We start from the raw sequence: 26,226 nt of genomic DNA, 5'->3' as shown, positions 1-26,226 counted from the left end.
GAGCTGACCAGGGGCCAAAGTGAGCTGACTGGGGGTTGGTGCTGATTGCTGATACTCGGTAGTTAGTAGTGAATACTTTGTCTTGGTTATGTGTTTAAACTCTCCTGGGTCACCACATGGCAGGGCAGGCTGCCATTTAACCTATGAGGTAGTTTTCCACCAATCATACAATCTAAAGGCATGTCCAGCCAGACTCCATTCATAAATCCCAGCTTTAAGGGGACTTGGCTGTAGGCCAATGTTGTTTCCTGCCACAACATGATTTAAAGTTTTTTCTGTGTTCATCAGGTACTGCTGCTCCATTTGGCTGACATATAATCAGACTAACATACCTGATTTTCACTTTAAAAAAGAAAAGCGCTAATACTGCGCTGTTGAGCCAGCCTAAATCACAGCAGGGAAAATTCCTTCACCACAACAGCCCTATGTGGAATCATGAAAATATTGCCACATTAAACTTTATCTTGAGATCACTTCTCTACTAGCCACAATTTTATTCAACTGCCAGTCTGCCACCACCACCCAGACATCATGATGTCCTCTGATGTGTCGGTATCCACTGTGGCAACAAGTGCAACAAATCCCAATCATAATAATCATAGTTAGACTGACTGAAGGCCAAACCAATACAGATGTTTTCACATGAAAGTCTCGCGAGTAGCTGATAAATTTGTGCTGACATCCATAAGTTTTCCTTCCAGAATAAGTCTTTCTACCAGAATTTTAAATGTTGTAATGGTGGAAAAACTGCTGAAACAACATTTAGAGAGTACGCAATAAGTTCTAATAACCTAGAAAAAACATGAATACTGCTTCTACTAGTACCACGTAAGTTACTACTACTACATACTACTAACATGAATCATAAAATGTTCATCATTCATGCTGCGTGGATTCTAGGCAAAATGCTAAATGTCTTATAAGAATCAGATCAGCTTCCCGTGGACAACATAAAGTAGTAGGTCAGGCTAATAGTTAGTTAAACCAGACACCACAGACAGTTGTTTTTCAATCTAACCCGGCTTTGTGTCCTATAACTTGACTGAGCGATACTCTGCAGCAGTGGTGGTCCTCCGCCTGTGGAGCAGGGTGATGGATATCTCACCATTGACACAAGTGTTAGAGCACTCTAGTAGCATGAGATGGAACATTATCGTCACATAGGGGTTTCCCTTATATCAGCTGAGCATAGGAACCCACCACTACCCTCCAACATAAAGGGACACCAGAGGCAACGCGAGCCCAGTAGAAATAACTTCCCCTAAATATGTCTGTGAACTGTAAACATTTCAAACGTTCATACTTATGAAACCGGAGTTACAGTCCGTCAGTACTGTTATAGAATATGTTAGTTTTGCCCGAACACCCCCGTAAACCATGAAATGTGGATGCTTCCTAAAATGGCGGCGGTTTCTGTCAGTGAAGAGTGAAACTTTCCTATTTTTAGCAAAAAATTTCCCGTTTTCTGCCATATTCGGTCGGTTGCAGTCGTCTGTTCATTAAAGTAAGCATTATCGGAACACATCGACGTTTGACAGAGATCGTGGGGACCAAGCGGCGTCACTCCGGGCTCCGTTTTTGATCGCCAAATCGCTGGGCTTCCCTCAAAGTTGACGGCGGCTGAGTGCCTGACATTGCGATCATACCGACTGTTGTTGTCATCACACTGCTAAACGCGGAACCATCTGGTGAGATTGGACGTCGGCCGTTTAGCTAGCTAGCTTGCCGACCAAAGTGCGTCGAAAACGCCTCTGCGGCTTTTTGAGCTGGATCCCGTCAGGCAGGTCAGAGCTCCCGTGAACGTGTCCCCTGTCAGTGGAAATAAAGAGGTGGTGTTGGATGTCACCACTAGTCAGTGTCGGGCCAAATCTGGTTTGCTAGCATCGTGTAAGTACCAGTTCATTTTCGCCCGTTTTCTGTTCCGCTACACAGCTTGTTCTGTTTTGTGGCCTACCGTCACTTACCTCGACAAGTCATACAGTATGACTTTAATATGCTAGCTAGCTATTAGCCAAAGGTGTACAAAACATTTTATTATTAATGTTTTATCCCATCTAGCTACTCATTAAAACCCACAGCTGTCCTGTAATCCCTACTTGGTAGCTGTTTTATTCAGGGAACAGCTGTAGGTGATATGGTTTTTTTAACAAAGGTCTTATATGAGATTAACTAAGAATTATCAACTCAAGGTTAGTAACATTGAAATCCAGCAGTTAGGCCTCAGACTATCCACTCTATGTTTCCAAACATTGTTTTAAACTCTCTTTTTCCGGGTCCTTTATGATGGACAGCCATCCTGGCAAATCAAATGGAGAAGCTCCAGGACCTGAGCCAATCAGAGCTACAAGAGCTCCTGGACAACCCGGAGAGGGTGGAGTGTATGGCTCTGGAGTCGGACGAGGTAAAGATAATGTTTCACTTTACATTTGGCTTCCATTTTTGAAAGGCAACATTTCCTGGCTTTCAGGGTGGTTGGCCTCTCAGTTTGAAAGGGCTATGTGAGAGGTTAGGGATTTGATTTAAAAGCTTTAAAACCTGGAAGGGTTTTTGGTTGACCCTCTCAGTGTAAGTGGATTCAAATGACATGAGCAACTCAAACTGTCAAGGTAATGAATTATAGGATTTTATTTTAAAACCCCAATCTGACTGGAGAGTCTGGATGGGTTAAAGAGGAAGAGTGCTTAAGAGGACTTTCACTGTTGGAAAGATGATGATTTCTCAAAACTTGGTCACGTATGAAGTAGAAATGTGCAATTATTTTCATAGTAGATGCCTTATGGCCAGAGAAATTTGAGAAAAAGACTGTAGACTTCCCTTTTGCTCTCAGAGGGGAAATCATCATCATCATCAACAACCACAATGCATAGAATGTGGCCCCTTCAAAGGCCGCTCCCAGGCTACTCCTACAGTATGGTGATGTGTTTATGGAAGGCAGGTGGCAAATTCGTTTCAATGCAGAGTGGCCAGTTAGCAGAGAAAAGTTAGCATTTACCTGCATTATATAACTCTTGACGAATCTTTTGTTCAATTTTTACTGTTTATTTATTCAAGTGTTTTGTTTTTTTTTACTGATGTTTATGACCGCCTCAGTAAATAATTTATAGTAATTTGCTGTTAATTTCCTCGAATAATATGCATTGAGAAGTTGCAAAAATAGCGATTTCCTATTCAATTGTTTATGAAAAGGCCTGACATACAGATAGCGGCACACCAATACACGTTTACTTAGTATTATTGCAAGAAGCACACATATCACTCTAATTTAGTAGGATATATCCCAAATCAAATGGACTTCGGTTATCACTTATAAATGTATTTGTAGCCAAAGCAGTGTATTTCCAAAAGATAAAACTACAATTAAATGAAGTTGTTTTTTTAAAAGTAATGAAACCAACAGACAGTAGTGTGAATATACTTTGAGCCAGTATTTATTACAACAACTATAATAATCCAACTTGTACATTACCTCATAAACAAGACACAATATATTCTCCTGTGCTGAAACAGCAGAACCGCACTGTGAAGTCTGGCAATGTGAGACTAACCACTCACAACCACCAAAGTTCATGTTGTACGTCAGAGAATAGAATCTTTGTTTAGACATGGCTGTAGTAAAGACAATCATCAAAAAAACATAAAACATGAACACAATAATAACACTAAAATGTAAGACAATTGAGGACACAAAATGCGCTGCTACTATAAGTACAATACAGAATATAATAAAAGGTTAATATGATAATAGCAAATAAGAACTCCAGCAGTAATTATAGTGGTAAGATAAAGTGCTAATGTGTGTGGAAACAAGAGGTAGTTTATGGTGTGTGTGTTAGAACTCAGAGCAATTATCGCATATGGCATAAGTGGGAACTTGAACCTGTTTTGCAACTAATGGTTTCAGCTTTCAATGTAGTGTGCAGACTAAAATGTTTCACAGAGAATGCTGCTGCTCACCAGTGATGTCACTTGCCACCTTGACATTGTTGCCCAGTTATTTCCTGTTTTGCACATTTACATTTCCTCACCAACAAATCTGTGAGAATGTCAGATTTCATGACTGATCTTTAAAATAAAACCATCAACATTCTGTTAATCTCTGCAGAAAAGACTGTGTTTTGCCCTCAGTGTTCACACGTGCTTCACTTCTTTTGCAGAGGTACACATACAATCTCCACACTTTCTATCTCTTGCCCTTTAACTATGATCTAAGGGTGGAAGTGAACAAAAGTTACCAGCACTCAACAGGCCAACAACTTGATAATAAATATTCAATTTACAATGATATGAAGCTGATTAGCTAACAATAAGCTTACCACAACAAGCAGAGAGGCATGGCCCATGCTGTATTACCAGGATTTTCCACATGAATCATTAACTCTGTGAAAGACTGCAGATTGTGACCGATAGCCCATGGCTGCGGAAACAGAACCAAGACAGTACAGAGTAACTCATTAACAGCTGGCTAATATAGTTACTGGACGTCATAATATATCAGTGGATGGCAATTAGGCTACTGGAACTAGTTGCAGAGATACAGAGAGTATTTGCCAGAGAGCATTTGCTGTTATTGGGGCATTATGGACATGCTATCCCTCCTGTATGGAAATTAGCAAAATGTTCCCATAACAATGATAACAGCTTTTCCAATTTTTGTCTCTCATGTGAACTCACTGTATGTTTCTTACTCTTCTATCTGTTCTCTTTCACATCCTGCATTTTTCCATGATTTATCATGATTCTGCATCAGTTCACAGGAAGTACCTTCTTTATCACTATATCCGGGCATTGTTTTGATGTCCCAATTCCAATGTTTTTCTGTCCCTTACCGTGATCAGAGTCCTTTAATATTTAATATTAATAGAGTCTGATCTGATACTTATATTTACATAGCTGCAGAAGATATCAGATTCATAAATACTTTATTGATCCCTGGGGGGGGAATGGGTCATGTTACAGTTGCTTACATTCTAGAGTAGAAATATATGTAAGTGTTATACTACAATATTTTATCAACAGTGTAAATAATACTGCCGAGAAATGGGATCTATAAATGTGTTAAAATGCAAGAATGGCACCTTGCGTGTGTCTGAGGGAGCAGCAGCCGTTGTATTGCTACTGGAGGTTGGTTGACACTATGAGTTTTCACAATTATTGGACACTGTGTGAATGGGTAAAATATTATTTCCTGTGTGCAGTGTGTGGCGCTGGAGATGACAGTTTGGAAATTGTGTATACATTTTATGAACTATATGTCATTCAGGCACTAATACATTTACCAGAGAGCAACTGACATGGATATACATTTTTATGAATATTGGACCTTGCATGTAAGAGATAACTATCACTTCCTGTGTCCACTATGTGGCGCTAGAGAACTCCTTCTAATTATACTTCATGTTTCTGTATATCATGAGCAGACCACATCATGTAAATTTCATGTAAATCGGATGATGTTTGTCACATAAGGCTGACTTCCTGTTGTCGGTAGGTGGCGCTATGACCATGACTCAGTATTGACATTTAGATGTGTTCAGGCCCGGACCCTTGCCGAACATGAGAAATTTGGGGCAGATTGGACAATGTAAAGTGGAGTTACAATGCCCCAAACTTTTGTTGGGCAAAATTGTCCAGCACGCCACACCAAGGGTGTTCCATGAAAACTAAAAATCTTCACAATTTAGTCTTTAGATGTAACCTACCAAATTTTAAGTCGCTCAAGTTAAATCTCTAGGAGGAGTTCATTAAAGTATAACGCCTGTCAGTGGTTTCACTTTGCGAAAAAAATGCATAGATTGAAAATGGCTGACTTCCTGTTGGACTTATGGTATGGGTCCATGAGGCTTTTTTTAAAGTCTGGAGATAGTACTTTCGTAGTAATTTCGTACCAATAAGTCAAATTTAAAGGTGGGGGCTTGGATTTTGAAATTTTCAAGGGGGCGCCCTCGAGCCATTTTGCCACACCTAAACCAAAGATCCATATCAGATATCAAGTTATGCCACTTGTGTATCCTAAAGGCCTCAAATATGTGTTTTTATATGTGAAAAAATTTGAAAAAACATGTATTATGTTGAGAATGATGAGAGCAATAAACCCACCGAATTTCATGACCATCAAATAAACTTTGTTCCAAAATGGCGCTATGGAGCCTGCTGGCCACGCCTGAGCCCAATCACTATAGAAATTTTTGCCAGTTCTGATGTGTGTGCCAACCTTTGTGAGTTTTAGGTTTACCAAGCACCTCAAAAATGCAATGGCATACTATAATTATAATAATAATAATTGAATAAATAATAATCAGTGCCAGGGACCATTGGGACCCTGGCACTTTTGTGCTCGGGCCCTAATAATCTCTACAAAAACAGCTGACAAGCCAGGACATGATGGGGCATCCACCTGCATTGCTGTCAGCTTCTCACCCAGTAGAGCCAGCTGGATAGTGTTGAAAGCACTGGACAAGTAAAAAAACACGACCCTCAGATTGTTCGCCAGCTTGTCCAGGTGGATGTAGGCGCGGCTTAGCAGGTAAATGATGGCATCCCCAACTCCCAGTCGGGGCTGGTAGGTGAAGTGGAGGGTAGGCTTGCCGTGGTGGTCGATGTTACTGGTGTTACACGTCATTACATCCCACATGGAGAATCATATTCTGTACAGATGGGTACTCTTTTAGCAGACTGGGAAGATGATGTAAAATGTTCATAACTTTGGTTCCTGAAAAGAGTGAACAGCTGATCTTCTTCTAATATTCCTGATGATTGAATCTCCCACGATTAATGTAACTGGTGGGAGATACTGTGGCACAGCTGAGCGGACATTTTGATTAGGAGAACATGCTGAGTAGAAACAGTCACCCAGCTCTGTGTATCCAGCTACGTCCAGCACAGTGACTGGGACATGACCAACCGTGCAGCAGGTGGAAGAGGAGGAGGTATGGACAGAGGACAGTCATCTTGTTCCTCCAAAACAGAGAATCTATTCCCCATTTGAACACTGTGAAGTTGGGTCAGGAGATGAGGGTAGCGGTTGGAGCATCTGCCACCTTGTTTTCCCACCCAGGCCACAGTCCATGGCTCTGGCAGGGACCATGGATCAATGGTACGAACAGGAACAGCGCCTGGCAGACACGGAGTGGAACAACTCATCAGCTTTGGCTGTGCCCCCATTTTGGGCCATGGGTCATTGGCCAGGAGAGGAGCAACATCAGATCCAGGGGTAGTGGTGTCCAAGGCAAGGCAACAATCATAACTAACAATAACAGTAGCAATAGCCGGGGAAGGACACCAACAGGACTGCGAAGGGCACAGCTTATGCAGCTGATTTGGGAACTGACTGGAGGCATTTTTCCGAGTTTGAGGCATCTGCAGTCCCTGTTAAAAAAAGGTTAGCTCCCAAAGCTAAAAACAAACTGGTTGTGCTAGCCTCGACAGGCAGTCCAGACCGGGAATGTAAAACTTAAAGAACACAGATAAACAGAACAACAACAACAATAGATACATGACTAGCGACAGCAAACAGCAGTGACAACTGGAGAGGGACATCCCCACAGCCACGGGCCAGAGTCCGGTCCCTGCGGTTTCCTGCAGATGAGAAAGCACCAAGAACTCCGGGGAAGAAGTCAAGTCAGTAACATGCAATAATGATATATGAATACATACAGATGGAGAGGAGGAGAGAAGAGTTCAGTGCATCAAGGGAAGTCCCCTGGCAGTCTAGGCCTATAGCAGCGTAACTAAGGGCTAAACTAAACTATGGTCCAAGGCGAGCTTGGTTGGCCCTTACTATAAGCTTTATCAAAAAGGAAAGTTTTAAGCCTACTTTTAAACGTAGAGAGGGTGTCTGCCCCCGGACTGAATCTGGAAGATGGTTCCACAGGACAGGAGCCTGATAGCTGAAGGCTCTGCCTCTGATTCTACTTTTGGAGACTGTAGGAATCACAAGTAGGCCTGCATTCTGGGAGTGCAGTGTTCTAGTGGGGTAATAGGATACTATGAGCACTTTAAGATATAATGGTGCCCGATCATTAAGAGCTTCTAGAGAGTCTAACTTTTGCCTTCATGGAGGATTCATCGTTAACGTGTACAAACTGAAATCGATGTGATAAATAAATAGGACTTAAACCAGCTTAATGCAGTTCCTTTAATGCCAATTAAATTTTCCACTCTCTGTAATAGGATTTGATGATCAACTGTGTTGGATGCGGCGCTAAGATCTAACAAGACACGCACAGAGAGAAGTCCCCTGTCCGATGCAGCTAGGAGGTCATTAGTAATTTTCACCAGTGCTGTCGCTGTGTTATGATGAGCTCTAAATCCAGACTGAAAATCCTCAAATAAACTATTGTTATGTAGAAAGTCACATAACTGATTAGAGACTGCTTTCTCAGGGATCTTAGACAGAAATGGAAAGTTAGATATAGGTCTATAGTTGGCTAAGATGCCTGAATCAAGAGTAGGCTTCTTAAGAAGAGGTTTAATTACAGCTACTTTAAAGGACTGTGGTACATAGCCTGTTACTAAAGACAGATTGATCATATCTAGTAAAGAAGTGCTAATTAAGGGCAAGACTTCCTTAAGCAGCCTAGTTGGGATTGGGTCTAAGAGACAGGTTGATGATTTAGATGAACAAATCATTGAGGTTAATTCAGAAAGGTCAGTTGGAAAAAAAACATTCCAAATATATGTCAGGTTTCACAGCTGCTTCTAAGGTTCCTGTGTTTGTGGATAAATTGGTGCCTGTTGAGGGCAGAAGGTGATGAATTTTGTCTCTGATAGAATTTTATCATTAAAGAAGCTCATGAAGTCGTTACTACCGAGAGCCACTGGGATACACATATCAATAGAGTTATGACTCTTTGTCAGCCTGGCCAAAGTGCTGAAAAGAAACCTAGGGCTGTTTTTATTCTCCTCTATTAATGCTGAGTAATAGGCAGCTCTGACATGATAGAGGGCCTTCCTATATGTTTTAAGACTATCCTGCCAGACTAAGTGAGATTCTTCTAGTTTGGTGGAACGCCAAATCCTTTCCAATTTTCGCGATATTTGCTTTAATTTACGGGTTTGGGAGTTAAACCATGGAGCTAACTTCTTATGTTTTTATGTTTTATTATTTTCCTTTTTAAAGGGTTAATGGAGTCAAGTATTGTTTGCAGTGAGCCTGTGGCACTATCAAGATTATTAATATGGGAGGGACTAAAATTAACATAAGTCGTCTGTAGAATTGAGATATAGCACTGAGTAAAATACTGATGGAATTGCTTCCTTAAATGTAGCTACAGCACTATCAGACAGACATCTAGTGAAGGCATTTTTGTCTAATCGCGTGTAATCCAGTAACAGGAATTCAAGTTATCAAGTAGTGGTCTGATAAAATAGGATTTTGTGGAAAAACTATCAAATGTTCAAATTCGATGCAGTAAGTCAGCACAAGATCAAGGGTGTGGTTGTGACAGTGAGTGGGTTTATTCACACACTTCATGACACACTTTGTTACGAAGGGCTCTATTACAGATTACTACATTGTGGTATCTCTATATAAAGCGAGGAATCTCTCTCTGTCTGTATGTATGTTTGTCCTTCACATATCTCGAGAACTGTTCATCTGATCTACTTCACACTCGCCGGGTGCATTCCTGGGGATACAAGGGAGTGCATTGTCGAAATTTGGTGCATTTTGGACATGCGACACGTTTAATATTAATGAACTTGAAATAAACAAGCAAACAGTCAGCTACTCCTCTCTGCAGCAGCGGGTGGGGCTCCTGGGCTCTGCTACTGCATGTCATGGTCAGAGCTGTACAACCCTGCCATGAGAGAGAGGAAGGGATGACATCTCTCTTAATTTGATAACATTAAAAGTTGTGCTTTGTTGTGGGTTTCCTGACTCATTTTTAAAAAAAAAAGAGAGAGAGAGAGAGGGTGAGCAAACTGTGAGCTGAGGGGGAGCAGCTGTGTGAGGCAGAAGTTGCTGCAGCGACATATAATAATAATAATAATAATAATAATAATAATGAGAAGAAGACAAACAGAGCAAGGTCATTTAAACGGGCCAGAGGTCATTTGGCATTTTGTCCCATAGCTCTTAAACTATCCAGCTGTCTGATCCTGCAGTTATCCACAGGTAAAATGTTTTTTTTTAAATGTTAAATCTCGGTGTAACCGGAGCCATTACTGAACCTCCTGTCCGACTGCAGCTCTGCAGCGGGCGGAGCTGCTCCAGCAGTGGACCTGTCGGCTGCAATGCAGCTCTGCCGAAACTTGCATTTAGGTTCCGCAGTGGACAGGTCCTGGACCTGTAGTCTGAACTTCTCTGCTGCAGAGCAGCTCTGCCTAAACGCCAGTTTCAGCGGAGCAGGTTCAGTTTCAGTGGAGCTGCTCTGCAGCAGACAGCTTCAGCTGACAGACAAGACAGACAGTTTCGACAGAGTTCTGGCTGTTCAACGTTTTTAAACAAGATTTTACCAGCTGATAACTGCAGGAACAGAAAGCTGGAGAGTTGAAGAGCTGCATGGCGAGAAGTGAGGAGGATTTCTGTTGTTTTTGTGGCTTCCAGTCGCTTTTCCTCTCGCAGACAGTCACAGAAGGAGAGACCCCCTCCAGCTGGCCAGCACCGCTGTAGCTGCTATTATCTGCTGGTATCTGCTGTTATCTGCTGAAGCTAAAACTGTCTCTCTCAATCAGTATATATATTTAAATGACTGTGGGGCTGGGGGTGGTGGCCATTATCATTCTTCCATTTATATAAATTTCATAACTTAAAGAACTCCCAAACGGTCGACTCTACGTCACCATTAGCCCTGTCTTTTCAGGGCTGATCTTTTGCGGACAGGTTGAGCCATTTTCAACCCATGAAATGCCAGTTTTTATTAATTTGGTGTCAATGTCAATATTAAAACCAGTGTTGATGTGTTTCATCATAGTACAGTCATATAATTTAGTTTACAGCTCAAAAAACATGTTTTAATGTGCAATACCTCTTTAATTTATTATTATGCTGTTTTAATTGATACAGTTGTCAACTGATACATAAATATGTGGTTGCTTTTACGGTTCGACCTCAGTTTAGTCTCACTGGTGAAGTGTCTGTTTGGATTAAAACCATTTAATTTCTTAAATCCTTATTGTTTTAATTGATTTGTTTGTCAGTTTATACATACATATGCAGTTCTTGAGAAATAATAAGCAATAGGCCTGTTCCAAACAGGAATGTTTTGAACAGGCACTGCACTAGTAGGGCTTAAAATGTATGATCTGGTTAAATCAGTGTATTTGGAAAATAGGTGTCCTGTTAAAATTGGAGACAAACAAACTGAATTCTTCACCCAGAGAAAAGGTGTTTGCCAGGGTTTAAGTCCGACTTTATTTAATGTGACTGTTCAGTCGGATAAATGTGCTGCTCCTGGCCTCTCCCTCCTAGATAGGGAGGTGAAGTCTCTGTTTTATGCTGATGATCTTGTTCCACTGTCTCCTACTGAACAAGAACTACATCAACAGCTGGACATAGTAGAAGGGTTGTCAGAACTGGGCCCTGGTAGTAAATATGAATAAAAACTAATGTCATGATTTTTCAAAAATTATGTCAGAAGAACAAATACCAGTTTACCATAAATAATCATATCATTGAATATAGTATGAGTTATATCTACTTTGGTCTAACCATAACAGCATCAGGGAGTTTCAACATGGCAGTGAATACAATACACAAAAAAGCGTGATGCAATTAAGAGAAAATTTTATAATTTCCAAATTCCAATTAAAATCTGGCTTAAAATATTTGATAGTATCATCAAGCCCATTGAAATGTATAGTAGTGAAGTATGGGGTCCATCCGTCATTGTAGCTATACCCATTGGGACAAACATCCAACAAAATCTTTACATGCAGAATTCTGAAGATATATTTTACACATACACGGAAAAACACCAATAACTGCATGTAGAGTAGCAGATACCCACTGATAAATACCATTCAAAAGAGAACACTCAAATTTTTAATCACCTTAAATCCAGCCCCCTAGACACTCTCCAGTCCAAAGCCCTCCAAACACAAGAACTGAGCCTAGAAAAGAGTCCCCTATATCAGTTGGTGCTGAGAATAACTGCCCCCTCTCACACACACACTGACCAGTCTCACACCAACACTGCTTTCCAAACACCAATCAGAGTAAACCAAATTATACTGCAATGTAAAGAAATCAATCTGGAACATTGGAAAGGAGAAACTAAAAGCCAAAGTAGAGTCGAATGTTATCTGGCCCTAAAAAGAGATTATGAACAGGCAGAATATATTTCTATTGTCAGAGATAGGAAACAGAGATAGATCCTAACCAAGTGCAGGCTCAGTGACCACAAATTGGCAATTGAAAAAGGATGACACAAAAAATTGTGACAACCAAAAGAAAACAGAATATGTGGTCACTTTTCGATAGGTGAGGCTGAGACAGAGATGCTCTTCCTCCTACAATGTAAAACATTCAATGAAATAAGGAACATCTACCTTAAGTGGTTCAACGCTAAACACTATTTCAGATTTCAAAGAACTTAAGCTCTCAAAATTAAAAGTAATCCTAGGAGAGGGAGACAGGGCATATCTTGCTGCTTAACCCTAACCCTAACAAATACATGCATAAGATATAATATACTAAATATAATTAATATATATCACTGTTAATGTTATATTAATGTTATTTTGTTTCATTGACACTTTATGCTTTGGCAATGTTGTTGTGACATTCATGCCAGCAAAGAAGTTTCTTGTGCATATGCCCTATGCACAGGGCATGTGCAGAGATTACGAGATTGTAATTTTTACTCACACACTGTGCTTGTAAATTATTTTGCCGGTTCACACATCTGTTTTTAGGGGCAAATGCGAGTGAAATACTTGCACTGTAGTGCTTTGCTCTATGTGTGACTTCATGTGTGGTTGAGTGACACATGAACTTGAAACCATGTGATATTGTCACATATAGGTTTTGAGGTTCAATACTCAGCTGTACTTCCCACAGAACAATATTTTCACTGCAAAAATCTCTCTGCTTTTAGTGGCAACCACTATGTTGCTGTTGCTGTTGTCTGACATACGTCTTTTTCCTCCTCAGATCCAGAACATCCAGCTGGAGAGAGAGATGGCACTGGCATCAAATCGCAGTCTGGCAGAGCAAAACCTGGACATGAAGCCTCGTCTGGAGTCACAGAAGGAGGTACTTGTGGAGAAATACAGTCAGCTCGAGGCCGTCAGAGAAACCTACAGACAACGCTGCTCCGTGAGAGGTAGGAGGGAGGGAAGAACAAAGGGTGGATGAATACTGGAGATGGAGACTTTCAGCCAGTGACTCATGAGCAGTGATCATGTCCAACTGTTGACAAGTTTTGATACTGTGTCATACTCTGGAAATGTCACAACAAATAAAATGTTAAAACGTTTTTACCATGATGTACCGGAAATTAGGGAAGCCTTAATGCTGATTACTCAGTGTTAGGACAATTGATATTATTACTCAGTATTAAGTTGACAGTGTTAACTGAAAGGGAAAATTCCCAGACTGACAAATGATCAACAATGTGAGCAGCTGCTGAACTATACAAACAGGTCACCTCATCTTATAGGAAAATTAAAGTTGTCCATCTTGATGTTGATTCAAAGACAGACAAGAACGGCCCTGCAGACAGCAGACACACTGACACACACATCTCGCATGGTTTGTTCTAAAACCTGAACTCACGACTGGTTGCAAGTCTTTTAAAATGCAAGCTGTAGCTTGAGGCTGCAGTCAGAGATATCAGCTTCTTCACAAGGGTTGCTGCTGTGCAGTCCTTTGTGATGTGTTGTCTGGTGATACATAATTGATACACTATTATTGCTTTTTGGAATTTTTGTCATAATTTGCTGTTTTGAGTATTATGATCAAACTTCTTATGCATATTAAACAGATTAGAGCAGGTTAGAGCACTCACAATCATAGAGAGCTGAAGTCCTGACATCACTTCCTGTCTAACCTCTGTTCCACTACCTTCTATAACTAGAGGCGAGTTCAGCATTACATCAGTCTTTGAGATTACTTTTCATTTTCTAGCTATTAGAAGTTGAAACCTTCTTGATTTTAATTAGTTAAACCATGATTTCTTTGTGAACTCCCATGAAAATGTACCAGCGGGGGTACTTAAATCTTCATAACTTGTTTTTGTCTATATCCAAAAACTCCTCTCTGTCCTGTCTTACTACAGACATGTCTGAACTAGCCATGACCTCTCAATTCACCCATGGACTAGCCTCTTTTATCAAGCTCACATTTAAATTGTGATGGTCTTTGGGCTCTTGGGAAATTATGTTTGTTAAAGGCAACTAAAAATGGAAATATTAAACAACCATATATGATTGTTTTTTAAAATACCACCCATGTCTTAACATATGGAGTGACCAGCACAATATACTGTTGAGACAGGCTGTGTTCCAAGGCTGGATTTTTACTTATTTATGTTATTACAAATGTCAGTGAATGAATGAGGTGTTCTTACCTGTGGAACAGGACCTGGAAGTTCCAGTTTGACTTCACCTCTCTATTTATCCCATCCATAGTTGGTTCAAAATTTGTAATGGATGAAGGGTTCATTTCTCTCTGGATACCAAACCCTGACATATACTGTAACTGTACTGCCAATAGTTGGGTTTACACAAAGTTCTGAATTTACCTTTTAAATGAGAAAAAAAAGGAACAAGGAACAAATTATTTTAAATTTTTTATAATTTTCTATCACAATATTGTGATACAGTACTATATGGCAATAAAAGTAAAGTGAGGATGCTTTCAAAAATATTGCCATGAATAACAGCATACAATATATATATAGATAGATAGATAGATAATTAACTGATAAATAAAAACTATTCATTCTGATTGGTCCCAAGTTTATTCTGCAGCATGACAACGACCCTAAACATCCAGCCAGAGTCATAAAGAACTATCTTCAGCTACAAGAGGAACAAGGAGTCCTGTAACAGATGGTATGACCCACACAGAGCCTTGATCTCAACATCATGGAGTTAGTCTGGGATTATATGAGAGACAGAAGCAGCTGAGACGCCTAAATTCACAATACAAGAACTGTGGCAACTTCCCCAAGATGCAGGAACAACCTATCTGCCAAGTACCTGAAAGACTGTGTGAAGGTGTACCAAGGAGAACTGCTGCTGTATGTCAGAGCTGCTCACACCAAGTGTTGATTTCATTTAGAATTATATATATATATAGTCGTTGTCATGCTGCAGAATAAACTTGGGACCAATCAGAATCCTCCTTGATGATATTGCATTACGGATAAGAATCAAAACATCTAAAGTGTTTAAACCTTTTACACAGTACTGTATCATCACACTGATAAATCGCTGCATCACACTGATAAAAAAAAAAAATCATAAAATTCCAGTATTGCCATAAAGCTGTAACTAAACTTCTGTAATCTAAAAAATATGCAATATAAGTGCAGCACATGTGTCTAATCTGCAAACAAGGAAAAACAATGTGCCAAACTGTTTCCTGTACGACACACTGACACATGACGTGAGACAGTTTGATCACATATTGTAAATCAAGGCTAGACGGTTGTCTTTAAAAACCAGAAGGATCATTCCGGGTCAAATCAGATAAGATTGTTGCAGCACCGTTTCAACAGTAGCGCAAGATTTCTCCCACTCCCTCAAATATATGTGTAACATCAACGTAAACATTAACAGCTAACCCATTAGTTTACATTAGCTAACAGTTAACATTATGTGATCAGCACAGGCAGCACAAGTATTAATACACGTTGTGATTTAAAGTTAGACACACACTCTCCTAACAAGCTCTTGGTAATGGTCAAAAATTATTTTCTCTGGCAGTTAGTATTTATAAGACTGCCTGCGTCACCTGTCTGTGCAGCTTGTAACATTAGTAGTAGTGGAGACGTCAGAAGACGCTTTGGACTCGTTTTCACTCGTCATGAATTTGGTTCCTTCGTGGCAGAAAAACACGTTACACAGTCATTCAGACACTCCTGCAGGTTAAACGGGACTAACCAAACACTTTTAGGGCTGACTGACTCACACACACTCACTGTAAACAGACTTTAAGACACTCGCTAGTCTAGCAACATTAATGCTGCAAACAACCCATAATGCAACACTCCGTGTAGAAGTCGGTTTTACACATAGACTGTATAAAAATTAGGGGTGCCTTATTCAGGAAAACTCACGTTTCGATACGATTCTGATTCTTGGGATCACGATTCGATTCACAATCGATTTGCAATTCAAAACAATTCACGATTCAAAATAGATTTGATTCTTGATTCAAAATCAATTCTCAATTCAATACATTCATAGATTTGATTCTAGATTGATGTTTTAGGCAACTCTTTCCATTTGACTGCAGCAGACACTTTTGTAGGTCTCAAATATAAAAGATCACACTGAATCACTCAGTCAATAGGAAACCAAGGCAGCTCTGAGACAAAGGGTCAAATGAATACTTAACACAAAAATAAAAATGATTACAAAGATAAACTGCTTAGTGCAAAACAAATAATAACTTCAATTCATACTTCAAATAACAAAATCAAACAAACAATAGCTGCCTGCTACATTTAGCTGCAAAGTGCAAACAAGAAAATTGATCAAATTGGTCAGATTGATCACTATAAGCAGATGATTATTATAACCGATTTTGTTTCTTTTTCTTAATTTCTCATGCAGAGAACTATCTAATTGACATTTGTATATTTATTACATGAATATAATGTAATGAAATGTGCAGTTTCACTATTTGCTGAATTTTATTGACTGTTTCAAAATACAGAACAGCTGTTTTAAACGCTGTTGTTTCGCTGCTACATCTCGTTGGCTCATTTTTGGCAGTTTGTCATAAGCTTCAAGGAGACGACGTTTTTCACTGAGATAAAATGACTTTCTCATTCCCGTCCTCAGGTAACCAGCTGGCAGCAGACAGTTGTGTGTTGTGCATTAAGCTGGGGGGTGGGGGCCGCAGTGAGAAAGTTGAACCAGAATCAACTTTTGGAGAAACACAACCTGTAACGCTGTACAACCCAGCCATGAGGGAAGACAAAAACATTACTAGAAAGAGGGGAGAACATTTGTCTTCGTTTGATAACATAAAAAGTAAGAGTTGGGTCTGGGCAAAAACCCGCGCGGCATCATTGCACCATCTATGGGATTTAGCGAGCTAATTCATGTCAGGAAAAAATGGAAAACAGCGTTGTGGCAAGACTGAAAAATGTGAATCGACTCTTGGAATTTCTGAATCGATTCTGAATCGACAGAGATAGAATCGCGGTTCTTATTTGAATCGATTTTTTGCACACCCCTAATAAAAATACACTGGTACTTTATCTGTTGAAAAAGAAGATCTGATGTTGTGAACAGGCCGTTAGTGGAGTGTGTATGCAAATTAACCTGTAGACCAACATGCGTAACTGGTCAAAAGTATTCTCAGCAGTTAACCGTTGACATTCTAACCTGGATATTGCTGATTATATATGATATTCAAATGAATTTTGATCACTCTTACCCATTTATAGACTTTATTTTATCATTAAAATATAACAATAGCAATTAATATATTGAATTGTTCACATTTTTAAAAAATCAATCAGACAGCATTTTGTGGAAAAGTCAAACATTCAGTGTATAGTTTTAATAAACTCATTACTGTTTTTCAATACACTGACTACTAATTGTTGATTGTATACTGTTTTGTCTTCATACAATGTAATTATCACTTATTGATATTGCAACATTGGTTTTGGCCTTGGTGCCCTACATTTTGGCTGTGATGCCCTAATAAATTTGTATTTATCAGAGGCCAAAGTAGCCTTTGAGAGTGTAAAAATTTAAAAAATATCAAGGGTCAAAGAAAATATGAAACACTGGAATTGAACACATAATATTTTACAAGCCTTAGTTTTGGGACCCAAACATTGTATACACAAACTTTGAACAAAATCTGAGACGGTGTTGCAACCACTTTCCTGGATGCTGTCTGATTTGACACGAAATGACCCAGAATGAATTCTTCACAATGCATTTGCTAAAGTTGGCCTTGCAATTGCAGTAGTATCATTGTTTTATTGTTAAACATTACTATAGATGTCAGGGAAGAGTTCAACTATTAATCCAGTGAGATGGCAAAGTTAATCAGACAGATTTTATTGATTTTTGTAATCTATGAAGTAACATTTCTTCCAAACCTGATGTATCAGTGTGAGACTGTGGTGCTTTTGTCTGTCTCATATCTCTCTCATGAGACTGTTGATCAAACAGAAAAGCAGGCATTACTTTGAGCTCTGATAACTTGTGATGGACATTATATAGTTCTTTGACAAATATTGGAGTAGAAGATTAATCGGGGAATGTCAAGTAGCAGGCAGCGTGACAGATGGGTGTGGTCAAGTTGGACCAGTAACCAGTAACCTGGCTGTTGGACCAGTAACCTCACCGAACAATGGTGTCATAGTACACTGACCACACTCTACCACTTCACCACAGCAGGATGAGAACATGAAACACTGCAGGTCAGCTGCTGTTTAGTTGCTCTTTGAGTACCCGAGTGTTTGGGGTAGGGATGTCAATGCTTAACCATTGATCGGTCCACCGAGAATATTTTCAAACAGGTTACGCCTGTCGGTCTATTAGTTAATTTGTATACACACTCCGCTAATGGCTTGACAATTACATGTTCACCACATCAGATATACTTTTTGAATGGATAAAGCACCGGTGTAATACTGACTTCTACACAGAGTGATGCATTATGATTTGTTTGTAGCATTAATGTTGCTAGGCTAGCGAATATCTTAAAGTCTGTTTATAGTGAGTGTGTGGGAGTCAGTCAGCCCTAGAAGTGGTTAGTCCAGTTTAACCTGGAGGAGTTTCTGAAGGCTTGTGTAACACGTTTGTCTGCAATGGAGAAAATGAATTCATGACGAGTGAAAAAGAGTCCAAAGCGTCCTCTGATGTCTCTACTGCAGAAACGGAATATGTCAAACTGACAAATACCACTGTCACAGATGATAAGGAGCTCAAATCAACAAACAGGCAGTCACTGCTGGAGATTTTTTTTTTTGCCAATTCCAAGACCCTGGCAGGAGAGTATGTAGGTAACTATACTATGATGTAAGTTACATTCAAAAAGTAATGTTATTTTTTCAAAAACAGCTGTTGGGAAGGGAAAGGGGGGGTTGTCTTATAATCAGGGTCGCCCTATATTTCTATTATTATTTAAATTCGTACCTCGAGCCCGAGTATGTGATGCCATTGAAAGCAACTGTGACATTTAAAACACTTTGAGGACCACGTACCGGATAGCTCTCACAAACAAAAGCTACATCACAACTTTTCTTAAAAATTAACTGGTTAGTTACCAGTTAATGGGTGTCGGTCTGTGAAAAGTAAAATCACCCAAAACTAAACCCAAACCCTAGTTAGGGTTTTTAAACCTGCAGTGTGGAACTTTAACGTATAAATGAACATCCATTACATTCAAGCCCTTGCCAAACAAGTTCACACAATGCTGATTAAGCCCATCACCACCAGATAAATCTCCCTGTATTTCACAGTATACAGTTTTTAATCTGGTGTCGGGTTTGACATTCCCACACCTTCCCGCAGGATTGTGCAGAGGTGTGGGCATGTCCCTCATGTCCCTCTGTGCATGGTGTAGATGTAGACTGACAGTGGGTCACTCACCATTAAAATTATGTCACCATGCAGTCACCCACATTAGCTGAACCAGTTTTTCCTGAGGTCCATTGTGCTGTGTGTACACATATACATTTATACTGTTCCCTCTCTCTCTTTCTCTCTCTCTCTTTCTCCCATGTGTTCTCTATGTCTCTGTCTCTCACTTTTACCTCAGATGGGATGGTCGGTCAGGTGTCTCCAGAGGCGTTGTTCTCCAGACTACAGAGAGAGGGCAGCAAAACGGAGGCAGAGTCAGAGGTCAGTGCTTAAAGGACCAGTGTGTAGGAATTAGTGACATCTAGCGGTGAGGTTGAAGATTGCAACCAACTTAATACCCCTCTCTTGCAAATTTTTATTGGTATATTTTCAACCTTTGGCTGACAATCCTAGTACAATATTTGAAATTAGTAGACCTTCAGTATTACAAGCAAGCAGTTCCATGAGGTTAAATGTCCAGTCACCTTGTGATGCCCAAAACATACTCCCAACAAGTATACAGACACAAATGGTAATGCCTGGCTTAAGAACTACGAACATGTGGCACAGCTGTACATACTCAACATGTACAACAGCCAGAAACTCAAACTGGGCTGCTTTGATAGACCAAACAGGAGGTAGCTTCATCCTGTTGTTGACTGCTTTATACATTGGTAGGATAATGAATACGGCAGTAAGTATCATGATGCAGCCTCTTGCTTGTTAAATTCTGAATACATCAGCACCAGTAACGCACTACATGATTTTATGACACTGAGGCAGACGCTTCCTCTCTGAACTGTTCTGCTGTCTGGTTGTTCAGCCTCTAGTTACTGAATGGTTGCTGACATTTAAAATATGGCACGTCTTCATGGGGTTCTGTGTTCAAAAAATAAATAAAGTCTGAAACTCTTTGTTCTAAAAACAATTTAATGTCAGCTGTCTGTAAAACTCTGAAAACTCTTTGTAATGCAGTGAATGAATGTAGAACAGGATGTATTCCTCTTCGCTTACAGATATTTTGATGGATTGTGGACCACCTTCCATCCTATCTTATCTTATGTAGCATTGCTGATTCAACTATATAGTGATGCCATGGTTATCATGTTATGTCAGAGGTTTCTAGCCTTCTTTGGCTCAGGACTTCAATTATAGTCTGAAAATCTTTTTGACCCCAGCAATTTAAAATAAAGACATGTCTTTGATATGGGATACGGCCACAGGCAGGGATTTTGATGAAAAGTTTTGAAAGAAGATCTACAGGAATTTCACAACTGTGGAATCACAGTGTCAAACATTGTGTTAACTTGTTAGCTTACTGTGCATCACAGGAAGGGTCACTTTCTTTGCTTTGTATACAGTTGCACAAAATGGCATTCATGGTCCTCCAACATAATTCAAGCTATTACATTTTTATTGGGGTTTTTTTTTGTTTGTTTTTTGTTTCAGACTGGACTCTTCACAGGTTTGTACACCTGCAGCATGGTTTACATTCCATTAAAACCAGCCTCAGTCAATGAACAATGGGCCCATATGAAAATTTTCTTATTTGGCTCTTATAATAAGATATACATTATATTTGTTCTTGTACAAAGCGATAAGAGGAAATTAAGAAAATCCTACGTGGCATTCAACAAACTCTGTTAACTTTTCGTAAATCGCTTGTTTCAGCCTGTTCATGAGGAGGTATGCATTCGTGACCTGTGATCATTAACATAATCCACACCCCTAAAATGTCCATGCCTCCATGTTCTGATCCATTTGTGGGCATTCACAAAAAGTTCCCAAAGAGTAAAAACAGTGCTCAACTTCAAGTTCTGCTTCCAGAAATCAGAAGACAAACGCATAACAAATTTAGGAGTGACAGTAGGAGACCAGAAACAATTAGAAATTAAAGCTGCAAGCAGCAACATCCGGGCCCTCGCACCTTTGTGCATGTCATGTTTTGCCGCAGTCGAAGGGTTTTATTGTGGGTATGTAGATGTGTTCAGGCCTGGACTCTTATCGGACTTTGCATGAAGGAGTTAAATATCACTTCATGTGACCACATGTTGCACTAGAGAACACACACGAATTATACAACTTCCTGTTTCATGGCGAATCATTGAAGTTCGCTGCATCACCACGGCAACGGCGTTCAATGAAAACTCAAAAATTTGATAACTTTTCATCACAAAGGTCATTAGATGTCACCGACCAAATTTTAATGTCAGTCAGGTTAAATTTATAGGTAGAATTTGTTAAAATACAATGCATGAAAATGGAAAAAGCTGTGCAAAAATTGCAAAGTAAATGGCTCACTTCCTGTTGGACTTTTTTGTGTGTCTGTATATGACACATGTGCCTACCAAATTTCATTCATCTACTTCAAATTTAAAGGTGGGGGCTTTGACTTTGAAATTTTCTAGGGGGCGCCCTCGAAACATTTTGCCACACCCAAGTCCGAAATCCATATAAGATATCAAGTTTCGACACTACTGACATGTGTGCCAGATTTTGTGAGCTTTCAAGCATCCCTAGCCCATCAAAAACAGCTTCTTATTTCATGGTGAACAATATGTCGCCATGGCAGTAGCTTTTGATGAAAACTCAAAAGCTTCAATATTTAGTATCATCAACGTCTTACAACTTAGCTGACCAAATTTTAGGTGGATCAAGGTAAGCTGCTAGGAGTTATTAGTAAAAGAATGGGGCTTATAACTTCCTGTTGCCAGTAGGTGGCGCTATGACTATGATTCAGTATTGCCCTGTTCATGTCTTCAGACCAGGACTCTTCTCAAGCATGTGAAATTTGAATGAGGGATTTTAGTAGTTAGCAACATTTTTTTTCCTTTATTTATTCACTCAAGTTTCACTGATAGGCAGCTTGTCATTTACAGTTACACATATTCACACCTGGAAGCTGCCCAGTACAACCACAGTCTGACCTTCTGTCACTGAGCAGCTCCACTGGAACAGCTGGGGTTAACGGCTTGGCTCAAGGGCACCTCAGTGGTGGTAATGAGGGAGGAGCAAGCACTGCTTTTTCACTTTCCCCACACAGAGTTATCCTGCTGGTCCGCAATCAGTCCCAGCAGTAAGCATCAGTGTTACCCTCTGTGCTCCTCTCTGTCTGCAGGCTTTAGCTGATGAGTTTCTGGAGGGCTCTCTGCAGTTGGACTCATTCCTCGACCGCTTCCTCTCCCTGCGCTCCCTCGCTCACAAAAGACGGGTGCGGATAGAGAAACTCCAGGAGATCCTGCGACAGAGGAGTGAGGGCAATCCCATCGCCATGACATCATCAACAGGCATCAGCCAGGATTCCACCGCTACACCTTCACCATGGAATCAACAGACAACAGCAGCAACAACGACAAATGAGCAGCAGCCGAACTCCAAACCTCAGTCCTCCAGCTACCAAAACACCTCGCAGCCAGCCTCCTCGTCTGCAGGGGCCTCCTCCTACAGCCCGTACCCTGTCTCTCCACCCAACCCTACTCCAGCAGCGGTGGCAGCAGCAGGCTCCGGCCCAGTCAACCCCCTGTCACAGTTCCCTCCATACCCAGGTTCCAGCTCACCTTTCACCCCTGCAGGAAGCTTCTCCGGCCCTAGGTCTGCTTTTGGGCCTCCAGCTTCTGCCGTCTGCCCTTACCCGACACAGCCCTCCTTTCCTACCCCACACCCAGGCTCAGCGTTTGGCCAGTACACCCCCAGCCAGCCCCAGAGTGGCCCTGCACCCTACCCAGCTTCCTACAGCTATGGTGGCTACAGCTACCCAGCTGGGCCTGCCTACTCCAATTCTCAGTCACCAACGGGGAGACCCATCTACAGACCAGGATATGGAGTTCCACAACCATACTCCTGAAAGCACTACTGCTCCTTTTTCTGAATTCTTCTTAATTCTTCCCTTCTTTGCTGTCTCACCTGTTCCTCCTTCCTCACCCTAATTCCCTCCTTGTCTTTCTACCTTTTACACCCACCCTCCTTTTTCCCATGCTACCAGATTGTCTGATTCAAGAGGTCTGTTGCTTTACTTATCTTTGTTGCACTATTTCTCTCTATCTCTCAATATCTGTCTGTTAATCTCTCTATCTTTCTATCTTTCCTCATCCTCCTCTGTCACCCTACCGATCCACCGACTTCCCCACACTAGTCTCAGGTTGTTGCGTTGTGTTTAAGTGTTAATACACTTGTATCTGGCCCTTCATGCACTCACTCTCCTTCTCTCCATCGCTCCTTACTTCCTCCTTACTTCACTCCTTCTGTGTGTGTCGCTATTTGGCAATCAGATCGTCTTTATAAACACACAAGTGCACTCCCCCCAACGACAAATACATGAAAAACCTGTCCATGTAACACTACAGAACATCAGTGTCCAGAATCTGTGTGGTTCACATTGTTATTCATGAGCACAGTCTGCATTGAGAAACTTTTAATGGAAGCTTTAGCAGGAATCAGTCACCCTATATTTTCTCCAACCAAAGAACCTTGTGATGATGACAGTGCTGTGTTTTGTTTCCTTTCATTTTGATGGTGTTGAAAAAGGAAGTTAGCTGCTGCTGTGTGTCAGCAATTGTGATAGCCTTTCCATCACTGTAATAGTATTGGTCACTGTGGCAACAAGCAGTGTCAACAGTTCCCTGTCTGAGTTCAGCCCAGTTCGGTTCAGTTCAGTGAACAGTGGCTTTCATTACACAAAATATCAATGTGGTCTAACATTTACACTAGCTGTTAGCATGTTTGTACGTTCTGTAGATCTTAAATAATTGTACTCCTCAGAACCTCTACACCAGCTCTGAGGAGCAGAATCATTCAAAATATACTGAGCAGCCCTAGCAAGAGTTTTCCAAACTATTTTACACCACATTTGTTGACCTTTATGTACTGTCCACCGTGCATGTTAGCACTACATCACAGAAATAAGCCACTGTTTTCCTTAAAAATAAAGTAAAAGTTAAAAGCTGACTTTGTTTTTGGACATTTTAGGGCAATGGAACAACCTGTAAACACAATATCACCATTTTAAGTTAATATGACTAACATGTCAGCAAGCAGTTGCCTATTTACACACCCAGCAGACACAGAACAAGATTAGAACAAATTTGGAGTCGCCTCTCTGGCCATCTCATAAATATAAATCCATTATTCACTCTCCTTGTAGCTCTGTTTTGGTCTTCACCAACTCCCAAGAAAAATATCTAACTCTTAAGCTTCTAAATGCTCCAGTATGTTCACTGGCTAATCGCTAGCTTTGTCTGTCTGCTGTTTGGTGTAGTGTACTGTGGGGTTATCCAGTTGATGAGAGTGGAGTTTGGTCAGAAAACCAACACAATGAGCTAAAAGATGGCAACTGGGCACGCTGTGGAAGGCACAAAAATTAGCTAGCTAGCTTAAGTGGCGAATGTTCTCTTATTACCCTCTCATTCCCAGTTAAGACACAGCTCACTGACCTGCCGAACTTTATAAACAGGCAGAAGCAATCTGGCTCTAACACTGATAAATGGAAAGAGCAGAATGAAACAGTCCTACTGTATGTGGGTTCAGAGGTGTTAGCAATGCAGTGGACCTGAAATGCAGATTGTTTGATGCCGATATAGGGGGAGTTATAGCACTGTAGTCCTGTAGTAAAGCTCTGAACCAACACAGAACCAAACATGGTTTCACTTCTTTGTTCCCACTTTCCCTGTCATCCCCCAAGCCTCATCACTTCCTCCTCTCCCTCACTCTCCTGCTCATCTCTAGATCTGCTTTTTGACCATGAACGGATGCTTGACAATGATTACCAGATGAAAATAGTTTTATTTCTAAAGTTCAAACTATCAGTGAGAACACATGTTCTGTATAGTTTACTAGAGTGAAAATATAAAGGTTGGTGATCAGTTCTGTATCAGTTGAATCAATTCAAATAATATCACTGATATTGCAATGTAGGTAACTGATGAAACATTGTTTAGTGATCTTTTAGAAGTTGTTACTACCTGCTCCAAATTTGTATTACACTTTGGAATAACCACAGACACATTAAATCCTTGAGATGTTACATTTCATCAAACTTATCATTTTAAGTATTTGACATGGCCTCTCAGCTACTTCAGAGCACTTGTTAGTATTGTCAGTGGCTAAACATTCACTCCCTGATATTGTTGTACACTGTAATTCTAAAATGTCCTCCCAGCACAAAACATAACAAGTGAAGTGGGAGGACATTTGGGGATTCAGGGGTTCTGTGACAGTCAGTCTTACTGAAGTGCCAATACACATGTTGGAAATTCAACACACAGTTTCAACATATCACGATATTCCTTTCAGTAAAAATAGCAGTGTGTTGAAGTGATTGAATTGAATCCAAATTGGTCCCAGCCTCTGGAATACTGTACTGCTATTAATACATTTTTTCTCCCCAAGAAAACAAGGAAATCATTGAATAGAGCTCAAGTTGAGGTCTGAGTTGTTTGTTTGATCGGTCATTGAATTACAGTTTTAGTATAAATGCAAGATAGAGGGAGTTAGACGGTAGCTGTGCTGTAGCAGTGAGTCCCTGTG

At 40.4% G+C, this 26,226-nt stretch overlaps 1 protein-coding gene across 1 annotated transcript; it reads left to right on the top strand.

Annotated features, from left to right (window-relative positions):
* Positions 1–1,202: 1,202 nt before the first annotated feature.
* On the top strand, positions 1,203–25,723 carry vps37c (VPS37C subunit of ESCRT-I). The gene is made up of 5 exons (XM_042392684.1): positions 1,203–1,887; positions 2,292–2,401; positions 13,094–13,265; positions 19,904–19,986; positions 22,823–25,723. The coding sequence occupies exons 2-5, from the start codon at positions 2,309–2,311 to the stop codon at positions 23,546–23,548; spliced, it is 1,074 nt and encodes a 357-aa protein (XP_042248618.1). The 5' UTR covers positions 1,203–1,887; positions 2,292–2,308; the 3' UTR covers positions 23,549–25,723.
* Positions 25,724–26,226: the final 503 nt, after the last annotated feature.

The sequence above is a fragment of the Thunnus maccoyii genome, chromosome 2 (assembly GCF_910596095.1).
Source record: "Thunnus maccoyii chromosome 2, fThuMac1.1, whole genome shotgun sequence".
Taxonomy (NCBI): domain Eukaryota; kingdom Metazoa; phylum Chordata; class Actinopteri; order Scombriformes; family Scombridae; genus Thunnus; species Thunnus maccoyii.
The sequence above is the reverse complement of the archived record's forward strand: the minus strand, read 5'-3'. Positions and strand labels throughout refer to the sequence as shown.